This window comes from Athene cunicularia (assembly GCF_003259725.1).
Source record: "Athene cunicularia isolate RWA chromosome 2 unlocalized genomic scaffold, athCun1 chr2_part1, whole genome shotgun sequence".
NCBI classification, from domain to species: Eukaryota; Metazoa; Chordata; class Aves; order Strigiformes; family Strigidae; genus Athene; species Athene cunicularia.
In genome coordinates this window covers 114326458-114347344 of record NW_020799095.1, presented here as the reverse complement: position 1 = coordinate 114347344, position 20887 = coordinate 114326458, and the positions used below count along the sequence as shown (strand labels likewise).

Below are 20887 nucleotides of genomic sequence, written 5' to 3'. Positions count from 1 at the left end.
TGTTTTCTGATATCATAATGTGATATTCACAGTAGCTCAAGTCATCCTATCTCTATTATTTATGACTATTCCAAATCTCAAAGTGTTTTATTCGTTGCTGTTTCAATCTCACAGTCCAGGTGAGCACACTTATTACGAGGATATTCACAATTTAAAATTATTTAGAAGTTAACATTTTGACATTCTAAATGCCATTCCCTCAGTCACAAAGAAGTTCCACATCACAAGAGAAAAAGAAAACTCCAAAAATCTCATTACCACTTTTATTTCTATTTTAAACTGTGCCTAATAAGATGGAGTGACTTTTCTAACTCATTTTTATCCAACATTAAACTGTTCTTGTCCAGCAGAAACTTAAAAGCTTTCTTCAGATGCTGACAAATGAGTCACCCTGCAAGTGAAATAGTAAACACAAAATGTTCTCTTGGAAAAATAGTATTTGAAGTTCACTGTAACACTAAGAAAAACTATTATAAACATGACAGTCTAAATTATTAAGTATTTCAAATACTCAAAATCAAAGAATAAATGTCGTTAGCATCATTTATGAAACAAATTCTACTTCCTAGTACTGAATTTTTTACAGTAATATCTCCAACATCTAGGGTGACTCCTCCCTAGTTACTTCCAGAATTGCTGCCTCATTCAGCATACAGGATGGATGAGACTCCTAGATTAAATCAGATCTGAATGACCAAGATATTATACTGAAGACTCATGATACCTTGAAAACTTAAGTACAGAATAAGAAAGATGGCAAGGAAATGGTCTGTGATGAAAACAGTGAATGTCAGGCAAGGTAATTTACTGTCCTTTTTCCCACCAGCCCAAACTTACTGCGATACTTTTCTCTTTGTTTCCAGAAGTTTTGGTGTGTTTTTTTGTTGTTGTTTTTGTTTGTTGTTGTTGTTTTGTTTTGTTTTGGTTTTGTTTTTTTAAATTACATACTCATTTATTTCTAACATGGATCTCCGGAGAAGGACCTCTTCTTGAGAAGTGCCCAGGCATGACTGAAAGAGGGTACCTACTGGCTTCAGCATTTAGAGCAATGCAGCCCAGCATAATGCACACTACCAAGCCCCAAATCCCATGTCTATCACTCATGCCTCAGGCAACTACCTGTCCCTCTGTTCTGGTTTCCTCATATGTAAAATGGAGAATACACATTGTAGGAGAGTTTAGAAGATGAATGAATTAGTGGTTGTTGAGGTTTTTCTGTGTTATGATTAAAATTACCATAAAAAAAAGCGCTCACTTAGCTATTAGTTCTTTATCAAGATATGAAGAGAGGCAGTGTTTGCAGGAAGAACCAGTCTGTTTCATGAGATTCAGTGATATTCAAGACTGGGTTTACTGGATAATATACAGTAAATAAATCATCAGGACATATCTCAATTAATAAAAATGAACAAATTAAACAGCTGCTTCTATCACAGAAAATCTTCTGCAGGTAGAAGAAAAGGAACAGAGAAAACATGTTTGCATACACATATTACATCCTGTTTCATAGGTACAAGGAACGTGTAGCAACAGTCCTACTTCAGATCTTTAACTTCCAGCTTTGCAGCTTGCTATCATTCTGTAAACACAATCACTTAAAATGTATATTCAATTAGATAGTTTCACATTTTCTATAACTTACTTTGTTGTTTCTTGACTCTTACTTTCAACAGATAAAGTATATAGAAACATAACAACCAAAGACTTCTTGCTAACCATAGATACAAACAAGACAGGCATCTGCAGATGGTAACAAACAATTAGTTTTCTGGATGTCCTCCTCACACCCCTTTCAGAAGCCTTGATGCTTACACCAGTATAAATACTTAAAAGCTCTAAGATGTCACATACTTAATATGTGGCAAGGCAACAAAAGAAGAGTTAAAATCTACTGTTTTTTTCTTACATACATAGATACTTACAAATATATACCTATGTATTCAAACATTTAGCTTCCAATGTTTTTCAGATTTCCCTTACTGATGTCTGAGCCCCTTCCCAAATCACAGCTGTTTCTATGTTCACTTTCCAATAAATAAATTTAAAAAAAAAAAAAAAAAGGAGATCAACATACAACAGAAAAAAAATAATCAGCTAAATCATGCAGATTCTTCCCTGGTTACATACTCAAGATCAACGTTTTCCATCCTGTCATGTAGAAGATACCCAGTCCTCAGGTTAAAGAAGTTCTATGAAGAGAAATCAAAAGATGATAGAAAGGCACGTTTTTCTTTTCCCTCTCCGGTCTCTAAACAGAAGAGGAAAATAACCTGAAAACATATCAACCTGTGCGATGGCTTGCCTACATTTTGTTTCAGATACACTACTAAACAGTTAGGGAAAAGCAGTAATTCCATAAAAGTCTCTCCAATTAACCAGCCTTTAAACACCTATAGTTGATCAACTCAGGGAAATCAAAGGGTAAAAGGTACAATATATCTTCAGCAGTGATGTATTTTACACCAACGATACCTATTTTATGAGAGAAAAACTACTAAAGATTTAATGGTACCAATTAAAGAAGCCAAGAGTTTGCATGGCTCAATGGCTGAGTCATAGACCTTTTGTCTATAATAGGTTCCATTATAGCCCTGAGCTCAAGCTGTGGGAAGAGGATTGCAGATGACTAAGAGGAATTAGTATTTTTAAATGTTATTGCAAAGGAAGGTGTCCTTTAAGCATTACACAGCTGAATAGTCTCAGCTGCTAGTGCAACAGTAGAGCAGCTTGCACTTACTCAGAATCCTACTTTTAAATTAGATGATTGGAAATTTGTGGACACCTCAACTTCAAAACACTATCAAAGAAATTAAGACCATGAGTGTAAAGTCCTTACAGATTTAACTAGTATTTCATACGCATTTCTAAACTTGAAATGCTTCGGTACTTGTAATTTTTGTACTATGTTATTATCACTGATTTTTGGTATTCATTTATGTTTACATAAAACAAGGTAAGACTGTGTAGCTGAAGACTGAAATATTTTGTACTTGAACATACGATGTCTGTAAACAACTGGTGCTATGTACAATGAGGAAAAGAAAATTAAAATGTTGAAGTGCCTCTCAAGATGGCTCCTATTAAACCCAGGAAAGTACTTGTGCCACAATACAATATTGTACAAAATTCTGATCAACCACATCAACAAACAATGAGACCTCAGACACAGGTATAAGTTATCTTGAATGAAAAGTCTAAAGGGAATTTAACTTAAACTTTAGATAGATTGCTATTTATGGAAATATCGGCAGATCCCGATACAGGAAATAAAAAGAATTAAGATGGGTAAAATTGGCACCAGAGCAAATTTGGTATAAAACCAGTGACTAATAAATTCAGGATAGTAAGTCAGATGCCTGTTCCAACATTCAGAGTAATCTGATTTGGGTAAGAATTCAAAAAAGTAGTACTGGGAGCAAAAGCCAAGTGCTCTTTAAACTGAAGTTTGATAAGGTTAAGAAAGGTAGTTCATAAGATGCTACAAGTGACAGCTCAAGGCTCAACTCAATGGCCCAGACAATCTTTACAAGTACTTTGCTCCGAATGACAGGTGACAGAAAAAAACAACAGCAAAATCTTGCTTAGATAAAAAAAATGAATGTACTTTAACAAACGTAATCTGGAAGATGACAAATACTGAACTTATTAGTTCAGAAATTAATTAAATATGCTTAACCATTTATGCTTAACTTTCTAGGGGAAGGAAACCTCTATTAAGCAGAGTAACAGGGCTGGTAAGACAAGCTTCTGGTTGAAGAAGTTTTACCTTCAAACATGAAAAAAGAGGTTGGGTACTAAAAAAGCTTTTATAATTACACTAGCTGATATAGTCAGAACCCCAAGTATTACCTCTTTTATAAGCCCTAGTTCTCTTGCATCCTCAAATTGTCATAACTATGAATGTGACTACTCTGACACTCCAAAGAAAAACCTCTGTGATTGCAAATGCTTGTACTTATAACATCTTTGACTAGAAGTTATCTTTGTTCATATCATGAATGTCATACAAAATGCAACACCTGTTTAAAACAGAAAGGGTTACTTTTTAAATAAAGAGACAAAGTTCCAGTGTCCTTTTGCAATAGCTTTTCTAATCCTTGGTTTGGACAATATTCCCACAAGAATGCAGAAGTCATTTTTAGTTTTAGGTACTAGATGACAGAGATTTGACAAAAGTAGAAGCAGTTTATGAAAGTACTGGTCAGCAGTTGTTCATTTACACAGTTACATTATTTAAGTTTTAGTGATATACTTGTAAGGAGTGCTTTAGTGCAGGAGATGCTGGTATCTAATTGCTGAGCATGTGTCTTAACTTGCAACAGGAATACTGCAACTAAAAAGGCTCCCCAGAGAATTTCACTTCTTCCTAATGTGTTGGAAAACTTGTTCTTCCTCAAGAGCTTCCTACTCACAACATCCCTAATACAAGAGATCTGAATCAGTGCTGATAAATTAAAGTAGAACAAATTCTTCCCTCAGAAAAACCCCAATTGTTTTCCATAGAAATTAACCCAGAGCTCCCAGACCAGAAGCTCCTGGCCTGTTCTGACAGCTCTCCAGACCAGTTAAATACAGTGTAAACCCCTTCTCCCATCTCCACTCATTAAGGCAATTAGGTGGTTTACAAGAGTGATTTGTTTTGGGTTAAGTTTGTACAAGTTGGCGTAGAGACACTTAGAAGAGATAGAGAGGAACAAGAGCTTTTATCTTTTACATCTTCTAGTAAGTATATCAGACTTAAGCAGTTCATCACTGAAAGAGCAAGGCAACCTGCAGACCATACTTCAACTACTTGCAGCCCAGGTTTTCTTATATACTAATATATGTTTTGCCCTCCACAATGTTTTCTTTGATTTACTTATTAATACAAGCATCTACAACTCACAGAACATGTTCCCCAGTTAAAAGGAAAATACACTGATCAAGATTTCAATAATTCTACGTTTTTGACTTGCAAAAATAAATTGGTGGTTTTCTAGGACTGAGGTAAGATAGGTATTTTCATGTGCACAGCTAATAATCCTTTTATTTATTAGTCCTCACAGTTCTGCATGAGAATTTTTCATTATCCCATTAGACATAGGTAGTGTAAGTCCTTTAAATGCAAAAAGTTAGTTTCTGAAGCTGCAGTGATTATTTTGGATATACTTAAAAGACAAAGCAGAACACAAGACTACATCCAAAGGCTTTTTGCCCTTTTGAGGACATACAAATGCACAGGAGAAGTCAAGTTGGCATTTGAGAAAGCGTGCAGGAGTTGAGGAACAAGCAGTATTAACTGTTCCCAAGGGAGGGCTCCTGAGGCAGGCACCCAGGGAGCACTAGGCAGCCATGGCAGGAGCCTGCCCAGGGCAGCAGGCAAAGAAGAGGGAGGAGGTTTGTGGCTACCTGCGTAATCCCAGGTGCATTACCCAGTTGCCCATTTCCACCCTGTGAAATGGAAACTGATTGCGTTTGCCTGCCCTGACAGCATACTCCCACTGACTCAAATTACCCCAAGGTTCTCTGATGGAAGAAGTTAACAGACATGGAGAGTACGTATCACAGGTTAAAGCCGTCTTTTTCTAGATGGCTTACTAAACTAACCTGGCAAACAGCTCAGGTATCTGTGGTTTCATGCTGTCACTTTCCATTACAAGATTTGCAGCTCCACAGAAAGGCTGTTATGCCCAGTTCCCTTCAAATCCAAAGGCAAATAAAAACATTTTTAGTACATGTTCTCTTCAGTCTTTCCATGTCATTTGCAAAAAAAAGGTGGTCCTGTACAATCCATTACTTCCAGGTGAGGTGAGAATATACCATTTTGATCAGCCAACACAGAACTCACCATTGGAACTCCCCCCTGAAGAGATCATAGAATGGTTTGGGTTGGAATGGACCTTTAAAGCTCATCTAGTCCAACATCCTGCAATAAGCAGGGACATCTTCAACTAGATCAGGTGTCTCACAGCCCCATCCAACCTGACCTTGAATGTTTCCAGGGATGAGGCATCTACCACCTCTCTGGGCAACCGGTGTTTCACAGCCCTCATCATAAAACATTTCTTCCTTATATCTAGCCTGAATATACCCTCTTTTAGTTTAAAACCTTTACCACCTGTCCTATCACAACAGGTCCTGCTAAAAAGTTTGTCCCCATTTTTCTTTATAAGCCCCCTTTAAGTACTGGAAGGCTGCTGTAAGGTCACCCCGTAGCCTTCTCCAGGCTGAACAAATCCAACTCTCTCATTTCCTCAGAGGAGAGATGTTCCATCCCTCTGATCATTTTTGTGGCCTCCTCTGGACTTGCTCCAACAGGTCCATGTCTGTCTTGTGCTGGGGGCCCCAGAGCTGAATGCAGTACTGCAGTGAGGGTCTCAACAGAGCGGAGCAGAGGAGGAGAATCCCCTCCCTCGATCTGCTGGCCATGCTTCTCTTGATGCAGCCCAGGATATGGTTGGCCTTCTGGGCTGCAAGTGCACACTTCTGGATCATGACCAGCTTTTCACCCACCCCAAGTTCTCCTCCACAGGGCTGCTCTCAATCCCTTCACCCTCCAGCCTGTATTGACACGAAGGTGCAGGACCTTGCATTTCACTTTGTTGAGCCTCAGGAGGTTTTCATGGAGCCCCTCTTGAGTTTGTCCAGGTTCCTCTGGATGGCATCTTGTCCCTCAGAAATGTCCACACCACTCAGATTGGTGTTGTCTGCCAATTTGCTGAGGGTACACTCTATTTCCACGTTCCCACAGACATGTCAATGAAGATATTAAACAGTACCAGTCCCAATGCACTTACTTTGCTGAGACAGGGGATCCCCTACACTTTGCTCCACACTGAAGTGTAACTGCTGTCATTTCAGAGACCAGCCTGAGCAGGTGCCATCTGAAGTGAGACCCATGTTACAACACAGAACTCTCTCTTGTCAAAAATTCTTTCATTTTAAAATTTTTTAATCTGTAAGCCTCTCATAGTGGACATGTAATTCTCTTAAACTTCCCATATGGATATTGTTGCTTAGCATGTAAACCTGCTCTCCTTCATCATCTTTCCCAGACCACTTAAAAGCAGGAACTTCTGAGGTTTACAGACCACAAGTTGAAACCACCAACTCAAAGAAATCTCAGTGCATCCATGTAAGATACAAAACCAAAAGAGATCATCAGTAATCAGCTCTATTTTTCTCTTGGGGTGGGAAAACGACAGTTCTCCAAATGGACTTTCCACTACAGTATTTTATTAACCTCAGCATGACAAGGTGGGCTTGAAATTACAGACTTGTTAAAAATCCCAAGATACTTCTCAAGCTCTAGTTCTTTAGTCACAGTAACAAATTAAAAAAAGCCTTTGAATATGTTATCTATGGCATGTCACAAGTAGGCCTTTTCCCAGCTCCTCCAATAACTGAACTAAACTAACAATTAAATCAGGAAGTGTCATTAGAACTGAAGGGGCGGGGAAAAAGAAAAAGATGTCCCAAGCAAACCCCCTACACTTCCTTTTCTGTGGACAAACACCTCAGCAGCACCGATTTAGAAAATTCTTAATTATAATGTCTGAATCATACTTTAGTTCTCCAACCAGTTTGATCAACATTGTTCTACGAAACATTAAACACCTTATCTTTAGTGCAGATATCTTTCGTAGCCTCACTCCAGCCATTCTATATACAACCTATAGTAAAATGTAAAAATCCCTATACACAAGTCTCAAATCAGACATGTCTACAGCAATATCAGGTCTAAATTCTGTTTCATATTGTAGTATTATAATCAGAGAGCTGTGTCTAAAGCAACCCTTTATAACTTATCCCTCACTGCCAGTAACAGTTTGAGTTACATTTTTTGGTGTTGCTGTACAACGCAGCAGGGAACTGCTCGAACTGCTCTGCCTTCCCCTGCTCACCGCTGAAGCACAGCACCTCTCAAGCACACCCGACAACACCACTGGCAATACAAACATGAAACAAGCAACCTGTGTCAGGCAGCAAAAACTCCCTGAATCCCAGACTAATGACAGTTACACAATTACCTGGTTCTTTTCCCGAAATACTTCAAAGAAGGCTAGGAAAGAGATAGACTTAGTCTTCCAGTTTTTTGTAGGCATTCATCCCTACGTCCACAGCTGACAATGCTTGCCAAAATAAACGTGCAATAGCGCATTAACAAACTGAGATAAGTATAGCCAACTATAAAGCCCAATAATAACAACTATATATTTCATATACAGTTGTACAAGTAAACTGTGACGTCAACTTTTTACGGTGTCACTTTAAATTCAAAGTCTCCCACTATATTTAGTAACAATTGGCTGGTACAGAAAGATTTCTTCCAAAAATAAAATAAAGCACTTCCTATCTTTCAGTGCTCACATGTAAGGAAAATTACAGTATTATCACTGTTATCAGAGTCTTTCAGGGCCAAAAAAGATACGAAGTACCAGAATACAAGTGGATGGAGGGCCATCTGGAGAGAAAGGAGATGTAAAAGGAGAGTGGAAAAAACAGAGTTCATATTGACTACTACATATTAGGAAGTTTGTTATGAAGCTTGTTATGAGTCCTCTCTCTTCTTACAGGAACACTAAATCCGAAAATTTATATAAGTATTAACTTCTCAGTTGCTGTGGCCATTAAGTTCTTTTGGTTGCAGGAGTTAAGAGCCAGAATAAAACACAATTAGCACAATTAAAATTGACTAATGATTTTCTGATTCAACTGATTAAATCACTCAGTCTGTTCTGAAAAAGAAGTCTACTGTATGTGGGTATACATTCCTTTCAGAAACTCTTGCATTACATATGAAAATTTCCTCTCTGATTAAAATAACAAGAGTTTGTATTTCACAAAATATAAAAAAGTAAAAGATGAAACTTAAGTGTTTGGCACTTCCTACAACGTGTTATGTCAATATAGCAAAGATAGATTTGGTGCTGTGTACTGAAGAGTAAGTGTTGCACTCCTGAAAACAAATACTTGCAATTTTCCAAAATGAAAACTTTAATAATAATCCATGGAAACCCGCCAAGCTCCAGAAGTTAAGAATTCATGGCATTTAATTTCTACAGCAGCAACCCATGCAATATGAACCCACTCCCAGAAGTTCTTAATTTTTGTGCTTGTTCAGTGTAATACTACATGAGCTGCTGTCTCCTAAGCTTGGCTAACACAATAAAACTGCTGAGGAGTACAGGGAAGAGTTGCTCAGTACTGATTCAGGAATGAACAGGTGATGGAACAACAGAAACAAGGAACAAAGATTCCTCCCAACCCAACAGTGGAAGATCAGAAAGAGATCCACCTGTTTTCTTCCACATCTTGTGCTCTCAGGTTAACCTCTACAATTACCAAATTCCTACACAAGAAGTGGGACGCTCTGAACTGTTAAGACATCTTTGTCTTCTTAAGCTTCACTCTTAAGCAAAAGCAATACTGCAAGGAGTGACAAGGAGAGCAGGGAAATGGCATGTTTTAGCATAACAGATAAGAATTGGAGTAACAATTGGAATTGGGAGTTTTACCAACTTGGATTTTAAATAAATAACAATCTTTATGCTCACCATCTATATGTTCCTCTTCATAAACAGGGGCAACACTATTACCAACCTTGCCCACTAGCTGAGAAAATTCTAATATAATAGGTAATATATCAAGGTCGGCAAAATTAGAAAGAATGCTCATTCCAGAGTTTATAATCAAACCCACACTCAGATCACTAAGCCACCCTATGTCTCAGTTCTGTTTCCTCATAAAGAAGACTAAGAAATTTATTTTTTATTTCTAACTTTTCATGCTTTTTAAAGACTCTCTGTGTTGGAGAAAGAAATCCCATTCAGTGCTCAAGGAAAACAATTCATCGACAGATATTGGAAGCATCTTCCCTCATTCCAGTGCACATGACACACATCTAACAAAACTGTGCCAAGCTCTCTTTGCTAGAACAGGGATGTTCTTTCATCTCTTCAATAATAAAATAGCTGTAACTACTTCAGTTGGAAGAGAAAAAAAGTCCTTCTTTTCTAAAAAAGTAACACATCTCTGAAATCAAATCAGTTATATGTATTGGTGTGAAAAAAGGAACAGAAGATTAGAGTTAAAAAAAATATGGGAGTTGGAATGTGACCTGTTTGGTATAACCTAATTTGATATAACAAGACAAAGGTTTGACTTCTAACAGAAGTTTTCATTTATCAAAATTTGAGGAAGGACTCAAGGGCTGGCTACAGAGGGCAAGTGCTACAGAAACTTCACCTGTGTAAGGGTACTAAAAGGCCTGAAAGCTCACTGCCAGAGGAAGAGACAGTCCCCATTTTCTCTCACCAAGCTTTCCCACTCCCATGCCACCACCTTGGGTGACCTTGTGGTCACACAGTGAAGAGATGCTGGAAATTTAGCCTGGCTAGAAGCAAGCTGGCCCAATAAGCCAGCTCACCAAAAGGCCAGGTGTGCCGTGATGCAAGGAAGGACCGACAGTTCTGTATCCCAGACCTCAGTCACCTTTATTTGTACACATTATTTCTTAATGATTAGATATTGAGAGTTATTGAGTTTACTCAACTATGCCAGGAAGCTGTCAGTGAACTGCCCACCCACAGCACAATGACACAAAGGTGCACCCTGAAGCAGCATGCAGAGCACTTACAGGCACCACTGTATCAAACAGCTACCTCTGGCAAGGCCTCAAGGGGCAGGTGACTCAAGCAGCTGGCAAAGGAAAGGTGGGGTGACTCTCTAAACTTCTCTGTCCCTATTTTAACACACATGTTGGCAATTTCCTCTCTGTTTTTACTGCTCAACACTGCTCCATCAGCTCAGCCATTTGTTGACCCCTCCCTGATCACCTCTTCCTGCCCACGCTTCCTACTCTACTCCTACCAGTTCCCAAGTAGCAGCTTCACCATCTTTAAACCACACCTGCAAACTTGGTAATATTTCAAAAGAAAGATCTGTACAAACAGATGCTTTTATCACTGTGAAAGATTCAAGGGTGTTAACCTCACTCCTTAGCTAGCAAACTTTATACTCTGTTTACAAAAAATAGATGACATCTCTGAAGAAAAAACAAGCAATTCATTCCCAAAAATCCAGACCACATCACCACCTGTATAATATATGTATATATCCATACAAGCAAAAGAACATTGACACCTAGAAAGAAATCCTCTCAAAGATAACAAAGAAAAGAACAGGAGGCGTAGTACATCCATTTTGATACATTGTTCAGGTGAGACCGTCCCTTTTGAATATACCATTCCATTATTTTGAGTTTCGCAATTGTTTGGTCATCAGTTCTTTCATTATAACTCAAATCTCAAAACTGCAAAGTGAAAAGCACTGGCTCACTACTGAACTGAGGGAGAAAATCTCCACAGATAAAAGCTAAAAATTGAAATTCAAAGTGATGGTGTCCCATCACAGTGGGAACCGAGGCATTTACTATCCCCAGACAAAAAAAAAGAGGATACTTATGCAAGTCTATGACTCTTGCATTCAAGATACAAGCAAAACCAGATTAGTTTTAAACAAATAGATGCCTCAAATTCCATGTGAAAGAGCAGGATGGAAGACCAGGAGGAGGATCTGTAATAAATAAGCAAGAAATTATTACTTCGCCTGCAACTTGTTCCTTGTTAAGAATGCCACTCAACTGTATTTAATGACATAAAAACTAAATGTAAAACAAATATCAAGCATTTCTCCTTTAATTTGACATCCTCGTAAGGTATGTAGGGTGATGATGATAAGAGACATGAGGGTTTGTATTAAACTATCAGCCTTCAGTCATGGAAAAAAACCACTCTCTGAAACAACAGATTTCAATTTGTTCAAATAAATGTAAAATAGAAGAGTGTGTTCAGCCACAGGAAAATAAGATGATTGCCAAATCCCACTGAAGTGACCATCTGCAGGTAAGAATACTGTAGTTAAGTACTGAGTAGGAGCTTAAATTTAAACGAATTAGGTGACTCCTCAGATAATGCCAGTGATTTCAAGAAAAAACACATACAGGTCACCAACATATAATAGAACCTTTCAACATATTCACACTGAAAAACAAGTCTGGTAACTCTTAAGCCTACAAAATCAGCATGCTGAGACAGACTTGTGTTTTTATGCTAATGCTGCAAACCAGCTTTACCCAAAACTCCAGAGCAGATAATTTAATGGCACAAATCATTTTCATCACAGTCAAATCATGGCACCCGAGGGAAGAAGTATTCTTGAAGTTGCTTATACCTCCTCAACAGTAAAAAAAGATTAAAAAATCCATAGCAAAACCACCTCAAAACCGCAAGTCTTTAGCCCAAAGCCCTATTCACTACAGAATCACTGCAACCCCGTATTTACAGAAGTACATATAGCCTTCGCAAGGGTGAGGAAGAAATAAGCCTTTAGTTATGTTAATATTAACTAGACTGGAATATTTTCAAGGAGTTTTAGAACATGAACTTTTGTTGGACAAAGTATTTCATATTAATTATTATATCCTTTGAGAGGCCTGCATGTGAACTATCTCACAGATGGATGAAGTTGTCAGTGTAACAGATTATTCTTCTCCACAGAGGTAAAATAACTTCAATACTTACAAGCAAAGGTGGCTTTAATGGTCTACTTTTCCTTTATTTGGAAAATTATAGTTATTTATGTTGCACACATTGCCCAAATACAGGAGTTCTTATGACCCTCAACAAAATACAGCAGAAGCCTGTAAGCTTTTAAGAAAAATTATCGGGTTTTATTTTTAGATTAATACTATGGATTTTCGTCTCAGTTTTCCCTTCATCATTCTCCACAACTTCTGATATGGTCTGGGTTTTTACATATATTTTACATAAATACACACACATATATTTAATCTATATATAAAAATAATACATAATTGTAATCAACCAAGGTTCAGTATTAGTGTTTTTTAAATTCCATTTAGTCTGGCACCTTCAGAAATCTTGCCAACATACACTAGTTTGCTGGTCTATGAACATTTGAAAAGGGAAACTAGAATTTCCACGGGCAGCCATAAGATTTTGCCGAATGTGCAGCACATACAGTACCTCAAAAGACCAGCCAGCAGTCACATGAAATAGCCTCTGCATCAAAACAAATAGTACCCAATAGTGTTTACAAGTTAAAAAAAAAAAAAAAAAAAAAAAAAATGTCCTACTTATTAACAGGAAAATAGTCAAAAAGCTTAACACTCAAGGAATGAAAAAGCTAACAGTTCTCTCTGGAGATGTGGGACATTGCTTATGAATATTAATTTATGGGAAAAATCCTAACCATCTGAAATGATACAATTTCTTACTAAATAAAATTATAGGACATGCATTGAAAGATCACTGGTTATGCAAAGACAGTAAGCAGATTAAGGAGTCAGTCTCTTACTACTCTTAGTCATTAAAAAAAAAAATACCCAGGAGAAACTCAAATTCATTTTAGTGCGCCAGCAGTAACTGACTTAACCTGCACTCTCTGCCAGGTTAGAATACAGCAAACCACTCCAGCTGATAGTAGTTTTCATTAATATCCCCCTCCATTACAGTATATCCAAGTATAAATTAAACTGAGGCAGCAACACGAGGTTTGAAAATGCAGGAGGGGTCTGTGACAGGGGCGACCCAGCTGGTGACTCAGCAGGACATTCTCTGCCTCTTCCCCTGCAAGGGAGGGAAGGAAATTTCAAAAGAATGTGTTCATACCAAACACAGCTATGAGTTATGATTTAAAGCAAAGTCACATGCCACAGATAGTAAGGCCAGTAGAGTAAACCTGGCAGTGAACCAGTAACACACACAAAATGAATTCCTTCTCCACAAGAAGCTGGACACCGCAACCCAGCATCCTTCAACATTGTTGGTGCCCACCACTGAGCTCTACCATTAGTCGAGCATGGAGACTATATCATAGCTGTTTGTCATTTATGTATTCCTACGTTTGACCATAAATAATGTAGATCACATTTGTGGAATGTGATTAATAAACAGGACTCAAAACTCCAGCCCACATAGTAGCTGTGGGTCAATAAGAAGTTCTTTATGACAACACACCCAGGATAGCCAATTCTTGGCAGAGAAAACTCCTACACTTGCTCCACCACTAATAAAATAATCTGAAAATAACAATATGTATGAGCAACTGCATAGTATTAGACCCCCAGAGGCCTGTCTAACCTGATATCCCCTCTCTGATAAAGTCTGTGGGAAAAGTACAAGAACCAGACAGACACACAGTAGATGCACCCCAGTGACAAACTTTCAGCCACTTACTTATGGCACAGATCTGCTGAGACAGATGTGGTGCCTTCATGTTTATCAAATGATGCATTTTTCTGCACAACATCTCAGAGATCAGCATCTTAATGTACAGTTCTGAGCTCACCACCTGATAATTTGCTGAGTACCTTAAAAGAATTCAAGGAGACAAAAGTAGGTGACTAACAACCCTTGTTTCACATCCACCTTCTTCATGCACCCAATTCACTTACAATTTTAGAGGTTTTCACCATCTCTCTCCTCTTCCTCTCACGTCCCCCCCCTCTGTGCTTTTTCAAGCACTACTGTATTTTGAAGCCTAAGGAAGGGACCCTGAGCTGCACAGCACTTGCCACACCCACACACTACACATACATGCAGCAACATAGCAGCAAGCTATGTTTTGCTCTCTACTACTTCCTTAACAATTCCTTCTGGTTTATTTCTTTGACTGTCATAGCACATTTTCAGGTAGCCATCTGACACCAAGACCCTGTCCCTAAGGAGAGGTTTTTTGCCTGCCACTTCACTGCCCAGGCACCACAGAATCACAGCATCATTTAGGTTGGAAACAACCCTTAAGATCATTGAGTCTAACCATTAGCCTAATATTCTCAAGTCCATCACTAAACCATGTCCCTAAGTGCCACATCTATATGTTTTTTAAATACCTCCAGGAATGGTGTCACAACCACTTCCCTGGGCTCCCTGTTCCAGTGCTCAATAATCCTTTCAGTGAAGAAACTTCTTATATCAATCTAAAGCTCCCCTGGCCATGCCTTAACTCACATAGCTTACAACCCAAGTGACTGACATTCCTGTTGCACTTCTAATTATTTAGTTTCATGACTGTTAGGCTCTCCACCATGTCTGCACTTTGGCACTCAGCTGTGAGTATGTTAACAGCAGCAGGAAACTCTTGACTTTTCGCTCTTTTCCAGATCACTTATGAGCGTTTTGGAGAGCACAAGCTTGCAAGCTCAACACAGATGCCTCCACTGTGAAAACAAGCAAGCTATTCCTACCCTCTGCTTTGCACCTTGGCCGATTACCCTGCCACAGAACAACCTGCCTTCCCACCCTGTGGCCACTGAGCTCTTCCAAAGGCCTTTGATGAAGAATGTTTCAAAAAGAGGGCTTGAAAAACTAAGCACACTGACTGAATATCCCAACACTATGGTGGTTCTTATGAATCTATCAAACTCCACTGAATCCAGCAACTCACTGTGAACAAGGTCCTAATAATCATGTCTAGTTTTCAGCTATTAATCTAAACCAGCTGAATTGTCAATCACCAGCTCTATCTCCAAGCCAAAATAATTTGCAGTTTTGCACACAAAAAAGAAATAACAAGCCCTAGAATCAACACGGCAATTTCTTTCAAGTTAAAAGCAAAAGAACTTCACTTTCCTTCCAACATATCTAAAAACAAAACAGTAATTTGGTTAACCACAACTATTACAGTCTTTCCATGATAAGGCTAGCTTCAAATCACTGAAAAATAATTACTAAGATGGCTTCTGTTGATTTAAAAGTACATAGTGATTTCCATTTCACTGACTATATCCATTTTGTTGATTCATTTTATACAAATAAAAACAAACCAGTCATTTAAATAACTGTTCTTCAGTGCACAGTTTTCTGCCAACTGACATGAAGGGAAAACCGTGACACAGACAGGAGAGCTGCAAATTCCATATTCAGTCTTGAAAGCAGGGGTTTCACACATCTGCATTTTTCCCCAGGGGGTGGGGAAGAGCTGAGTTTTCATTGACTTGCACAATATTTATTTCATCCAAACAGTTTTCAAGGGGGAAATGCCTGCCTGTCAAGAGTTTCATTACTACAGTCAGGTCTCAAACTAATTACTTAATGGGAAGGTTTGTTAACAGTAACTTTTACCAAATAAAAACTTAACAGAAGTAGGGTAATAGAGAAACTACCTGGCTAGCTACAGCTGTTTGAATTACTGATTCTAATCAAGTAACTTGAGTTATCATGTGGTTTTCCTCTAATTGTTCAGTTTCGGCACTTACCTTTGTTCAAGCTATTCATCTGCAGTTCAGAACTTTGTAGTAGGTTGCATAGCTTGTTTAAGGGTTGAACTGTCTGCGTTTCACCTCTTCCCTGATTAAAGTACCAAGAATATTTAATAAGTCTGTTCATTCTACAAGTAAACCTTCTCCTCCCAAACCACCTCTTGCTGCCAAAAAAAAGGTTACTGGATGGTCAGATGAAAACAAGAAATTAATGCTGGTGAAGAACACCACAGCTTTAGGGCACAGTCAATCTCAAGTATTCCCTTCTCACACTCCCTCCATCACTAGTTGTACAAGATCCCAATGCCACTGGATTTTGTTCCTTTACTGTCTTAGAAGTCTTAGTTTACCCACTTCTACAATTTTCTTTCAAGTTTTTTCTGCTAGATGTGTCATCTCTCATCTTCAGGCTAAAAAACATATCCCGTACTACTTTTTCTGATCCCCAGTCCTTCTGTATTGATTTATCTATGCTGTCATTACCCTCCTTTCCAAATACCTGCTCATTCCCTTGCGTTTTTTCATAGTCTTTGAGTTCTTTCCTTTTTCATCCTGCTTACCCACACAGTTGATAACACAAGAGATACTGTCAAGAGTTGCTCTCTCAAGGAGGAACACACAACTCCATGTGCATGTGAGAACGGTAATTCAGGTTCTCCAAACAAAACCTGTGCATGGAGGCAGGGGAAGAGGAAGGGCCAACACAGGTATAAAAATTTCATGCCAATTTTGAGGGGGGCAGAGGAGAGAAAGGTGATTCTGAAGATATTTTTTGACCCTTCAAGAGGAGAGCTTCCTCCTCCCTCCCAGACAGACAGCGTCCTTTCTCCTTGTGCAGCTTAGTCCCTGATCTCCCACCCAGAACTTCCCCACCCTACAGCACCTCCAGCGCTTCCCCCCTCCTCTCCTCCACAGAGAATGTGGAAGCCTCTCCCAGCTGCTGAACTGCTCCATCTACCACTCCTTGTCAGCTGCCTCTCTGCAGCGCATACATCTGATTCCCAGACCCACCTCACGCTGTGCGGAGCGGCTAACAGAAGCAGCCGGCAGGCAGAAGTGGAGGGGACTGCTGAGCAGCTGCGTTCCACACAGGCCTGGGACACTGGCTAGGACAGCTGTTTTTATGATTTATTAAGCTTATTGTAGCATCGTATCATTATGACTGCATTCCAACAATTGTCTCGAAGTATTTATGGGCAGTTACGTGGTATTAATTATGGACTGGTTTAAAAAAAAAAAACAAAATAATTAAGCCTCTGATATCTTGACCACCTATTCATTCAGTACCAAAATCTCCTGAATGATGACTGATAGGGCCAGAGGCAGGCAATGGCAAATGAGAAGATCCCAAAAGGCACTTTTTCAGCTGAAGCTTAACATACTAGCATGTAGTCAAACCTGCTAAGCTACAGAGGATCAAGATGTTTTACCATTTTTAGCTTTTAATTGAAAAATGATGTGGAAGCAATACATTTTCATTGAAACCTGGCAGATCAGAGACTCAGTAAAATAAAACTTCTATCCTATTCGAGATTTCATTTAAGCCTCAGAAGATTTGATTTCAGACTATGACTCACATCTGCTGTCTTCTCCTTGCATAAACTGTTGCCCCATCACTTATCAGTTGCATTACTTAGTGCTGAAGAAGTTCATCCCGGAAATTTTTTCATATGCAAAAATTTCAGCTTTAACTTAAAACCACAAAACATTCCCTTAGGATTTAAAGAAAACCCTCAGTTTGGCCAAAACAAGCACACACTTCTTTCTCCAAGTTGCAAATACAAAAAATAATAGTTTAAATGACAATTCTCACACATGCTTTCCATTTTCCCCTCAAAGAAAAAAAAAAAAAAGCAGGTATTCAGCTTGTCCTGTTGCTGTATCATGTTTCAGTCTATCCATAATGTCATCCTGTAAAAATTACTGTAAGGACATTAGCAAGCTACCTAAACCTCATTTTACCTTCAGCTTCTGTGCACCAAGAAAGCCACATAATCAGTAACAAACAGGGGTCAAACAGGAGCAACTATTTTGAAACCACAGATCTTGCGTATCCTGAATTGCCTTTATAGTAATTTAAAACATTTTTCTACTCATTTGAAGTAGCTTACCTGAAGGACAGGCACTTTTTGTGGTGTGTTTTGTGGTGACTGGTGAAGCTGTGCCCAGGGCTGATGATGAGGATGTGGGGGTGGTGAAGATTGATGGTGTATCCCTGGATGAGGCTGCATGGGAGGACAGGTTGGCATTTGCTGTTGAAAAGACTGCTGTTGACTAGGAAGCTGCTGGCCAGATATTAGTCGCTCCTGTATTGCTTGTGGATCGGCAAGGCCAACACCTGGACAACCATTTGGTCTCATGTGCCCACCCATCTCCCGTGGTGTTGAAGACATACCCATAAACGGACGATTCTGTTGCATGTTTCGGGGGCCCATATTCCTTTGTCCAATTCCCATGGCACCAGGGGGCTGGTGTGACGGCTGAGGATGGGGTATATTTGGATAACTGCCAACTTCCATTGGTATTCCAGCACTACCAGGTCTAACCTGTGGAGGAGGTGTACCTGCTGGATTACTCATTGCTTTCATAGGTGACATGGGAGGTGGAGAGGCATAAGTTCCCTGAGGCTGTGAAGGGTGCATAGTTTGCGTGTTCATTTGGTTAAGTGAGCCACTAGGGTGGATGGGCTGCTGGTGCATTAGTCCTTGACCACTGTTTGATGGAAATCCGACAGCATTTGGGTATCTTGGTACAGATTGATTCATTGGAGTGTTATTTGTAAGGCCTAAATTCTGATTCATCCCTGTATTATTAACTAATCCCTGATTAAGGTTACTGTAAGGATATCGAGAATACTGCCCTGAGTTGTTTATAGTAGGTGAGGGTACCGTCTGGCTCCGAGAACTAAAATTAAGTGTTTGAGGCCTAACAGCACCCTGCTGGGGAGGATTAGGGGAGAATCTGGGACTGTGGGCTACTGATTCTCCATGGAGAGCAGTGGGGGGATGGTGGTGAAATTGCTGGACTGAGTGTCGCAAAGAAGGTGCCATACTGGGATTCTGCTGGGGCACATGAGACAAGTGGCCAGGTCCTGAGGTGGCAATGAAAGGGTTTCCCTGATTGAGGCCTTCCTGGCCTTGAGAAAACTGGTTCATCCTCTGCTGCTGCGGCTGGCCGTGCTGCTGCATTGAAAAATCACCACGAGCCATGTAGTTTCCCATCTGCTGCATGTGCTGAGGATGGCCCTGCCCAGGGGGCCCGGAGGGTGCCTGCGGTGGCTGTGTCGGCTGCGGCTGCTGCTGCGGTTGCTGCTGGTATGGTGCTCTTATCTGGTCTGGCACTTGAACTGCCCGTGGTCCCCACATGGAGCCACTGTCTACGAAGGGTTGCCCGTGTCTTTCGTTCTGCATGCTGGGATAGACTCCCATCTGACCACCAGCACCAGTGCTGTGAGGAACCTGAGGAACTGGAGGGTTGTGATACTGTGAATGAGGAGACGCTATACCATTCCCAGGGGCATTGCTTATCATCCTGTTCGGCTGATCCATCAGGTGCATTTTCTGCTGTTCGTACTGATTATAGTGATCAAAATGGGTCAACTTGGCTTGATTTTGATTTGCAGGGGGATGATGAAGAGATGACTGTAAAGAGGGAAATCCTTGATCCATGGGCATTTGCTGCCCCATAGGATTTACTGTATTTTCAGGATATCCACATTCTCCAAGACCTTCCAACCCTTCACTGAAAATATTCCCATCTTCTCCAAACAGACTCATCATTCCTGGATCTGCCATCTTTTTCCAGCACACAGCTCCTCAGAGCTACAACTAGAATGCTAGTCTGTGCTTCACCTCAGCGAGGTGTTTTGTCCTCAAAGCCTTTAATCCTCAACTAATCTCCTTCATGTCATTCCATATTTCCTTAATTCTTTTGGACCACGCAGTGTCAGGCAAAGTCTGGTTACTGCTCCTGGAAAAAGCGGGGGAAGGGGGAGAAAGAGAGGAAGATATTGAAGTAAATAATGTCAGGCAATATAAAGAATACATACTTGACTTTTTTAGACAATGCTAGCTAGTTTCAGCCCCTGAAATACATCTTAAAAATCTATTTCACTTTACAAAGGATTCATTAGCTTTATCAGAATCTTTATTATTACAGAGAGTTAGGAAGCAAGCAAAACACTAGCCTTAACCTTAAATTAATCCATTCACTACACTTCCTAGTGCTCCTTTCTTGGGTGGAACAGAACAAAAGAACACAACATGCAGCAGCAGCAGCTGCCACAGCAGGTAGGCAGATGTATGAATATAGCCAAGCAGCCCATCTGCCGAACTAAAGCCCTGAAAACGCTCTAGTTACCAGCAGCATGTCCTTAACCTTATTCCCTTGAGCTGTGTAATCAGATGAGCAAGCAGAAGCACCAAGTCCTATGATGGACTAAAGTCAGTTATACAGAGAACAGATTTTTCAAATGCACAGAGATGACCCTCTAAAAACATTCCAAACTCCAAGATTTAGGAAGAAAAATTTATTTTTTTTAAAATACACAATTTATCTTAATTTAGTGAAGTCGTAAACTGAAAGACGTGACGCTTCTTCCCACTTAAGCAAAACTATATTCTC

The 20887-nt window shown here is 39.6% G+C and overlaps 1 protein-coding gene across 4 annotated transcripts in view; it reads right to left on the bottom strand.

Moving 5' to 3' along the window:
- CHD7 (chromodomain helicase DNA binding protein 7) overlaps positions 1-20233 on the bottom strand; it is a 90600-nt gene extending 70367 nt beyond the window's left edge. For 3 of the 4 annotated variants that reach the window (XM_026841356.1, XM_026841357.1, XM_026841355.1), the window contains exon 1: positions 18376-20233. In XM_026841356.1, coding sequence (XP_026697157.1) covers positions 18376-20058 — 1683 coding nt within the window. In that variant the 5' untranslated portion in view covers positions 20059-20233. The remainder of the gene's footprint in view (positions 1-18375) is intronic. The other variant, XM_026841354.1, reaches the window with a different exon arrangement.
- Between the last annotated feature and the right edge of the window lie 654 nt (positions 20234-20887).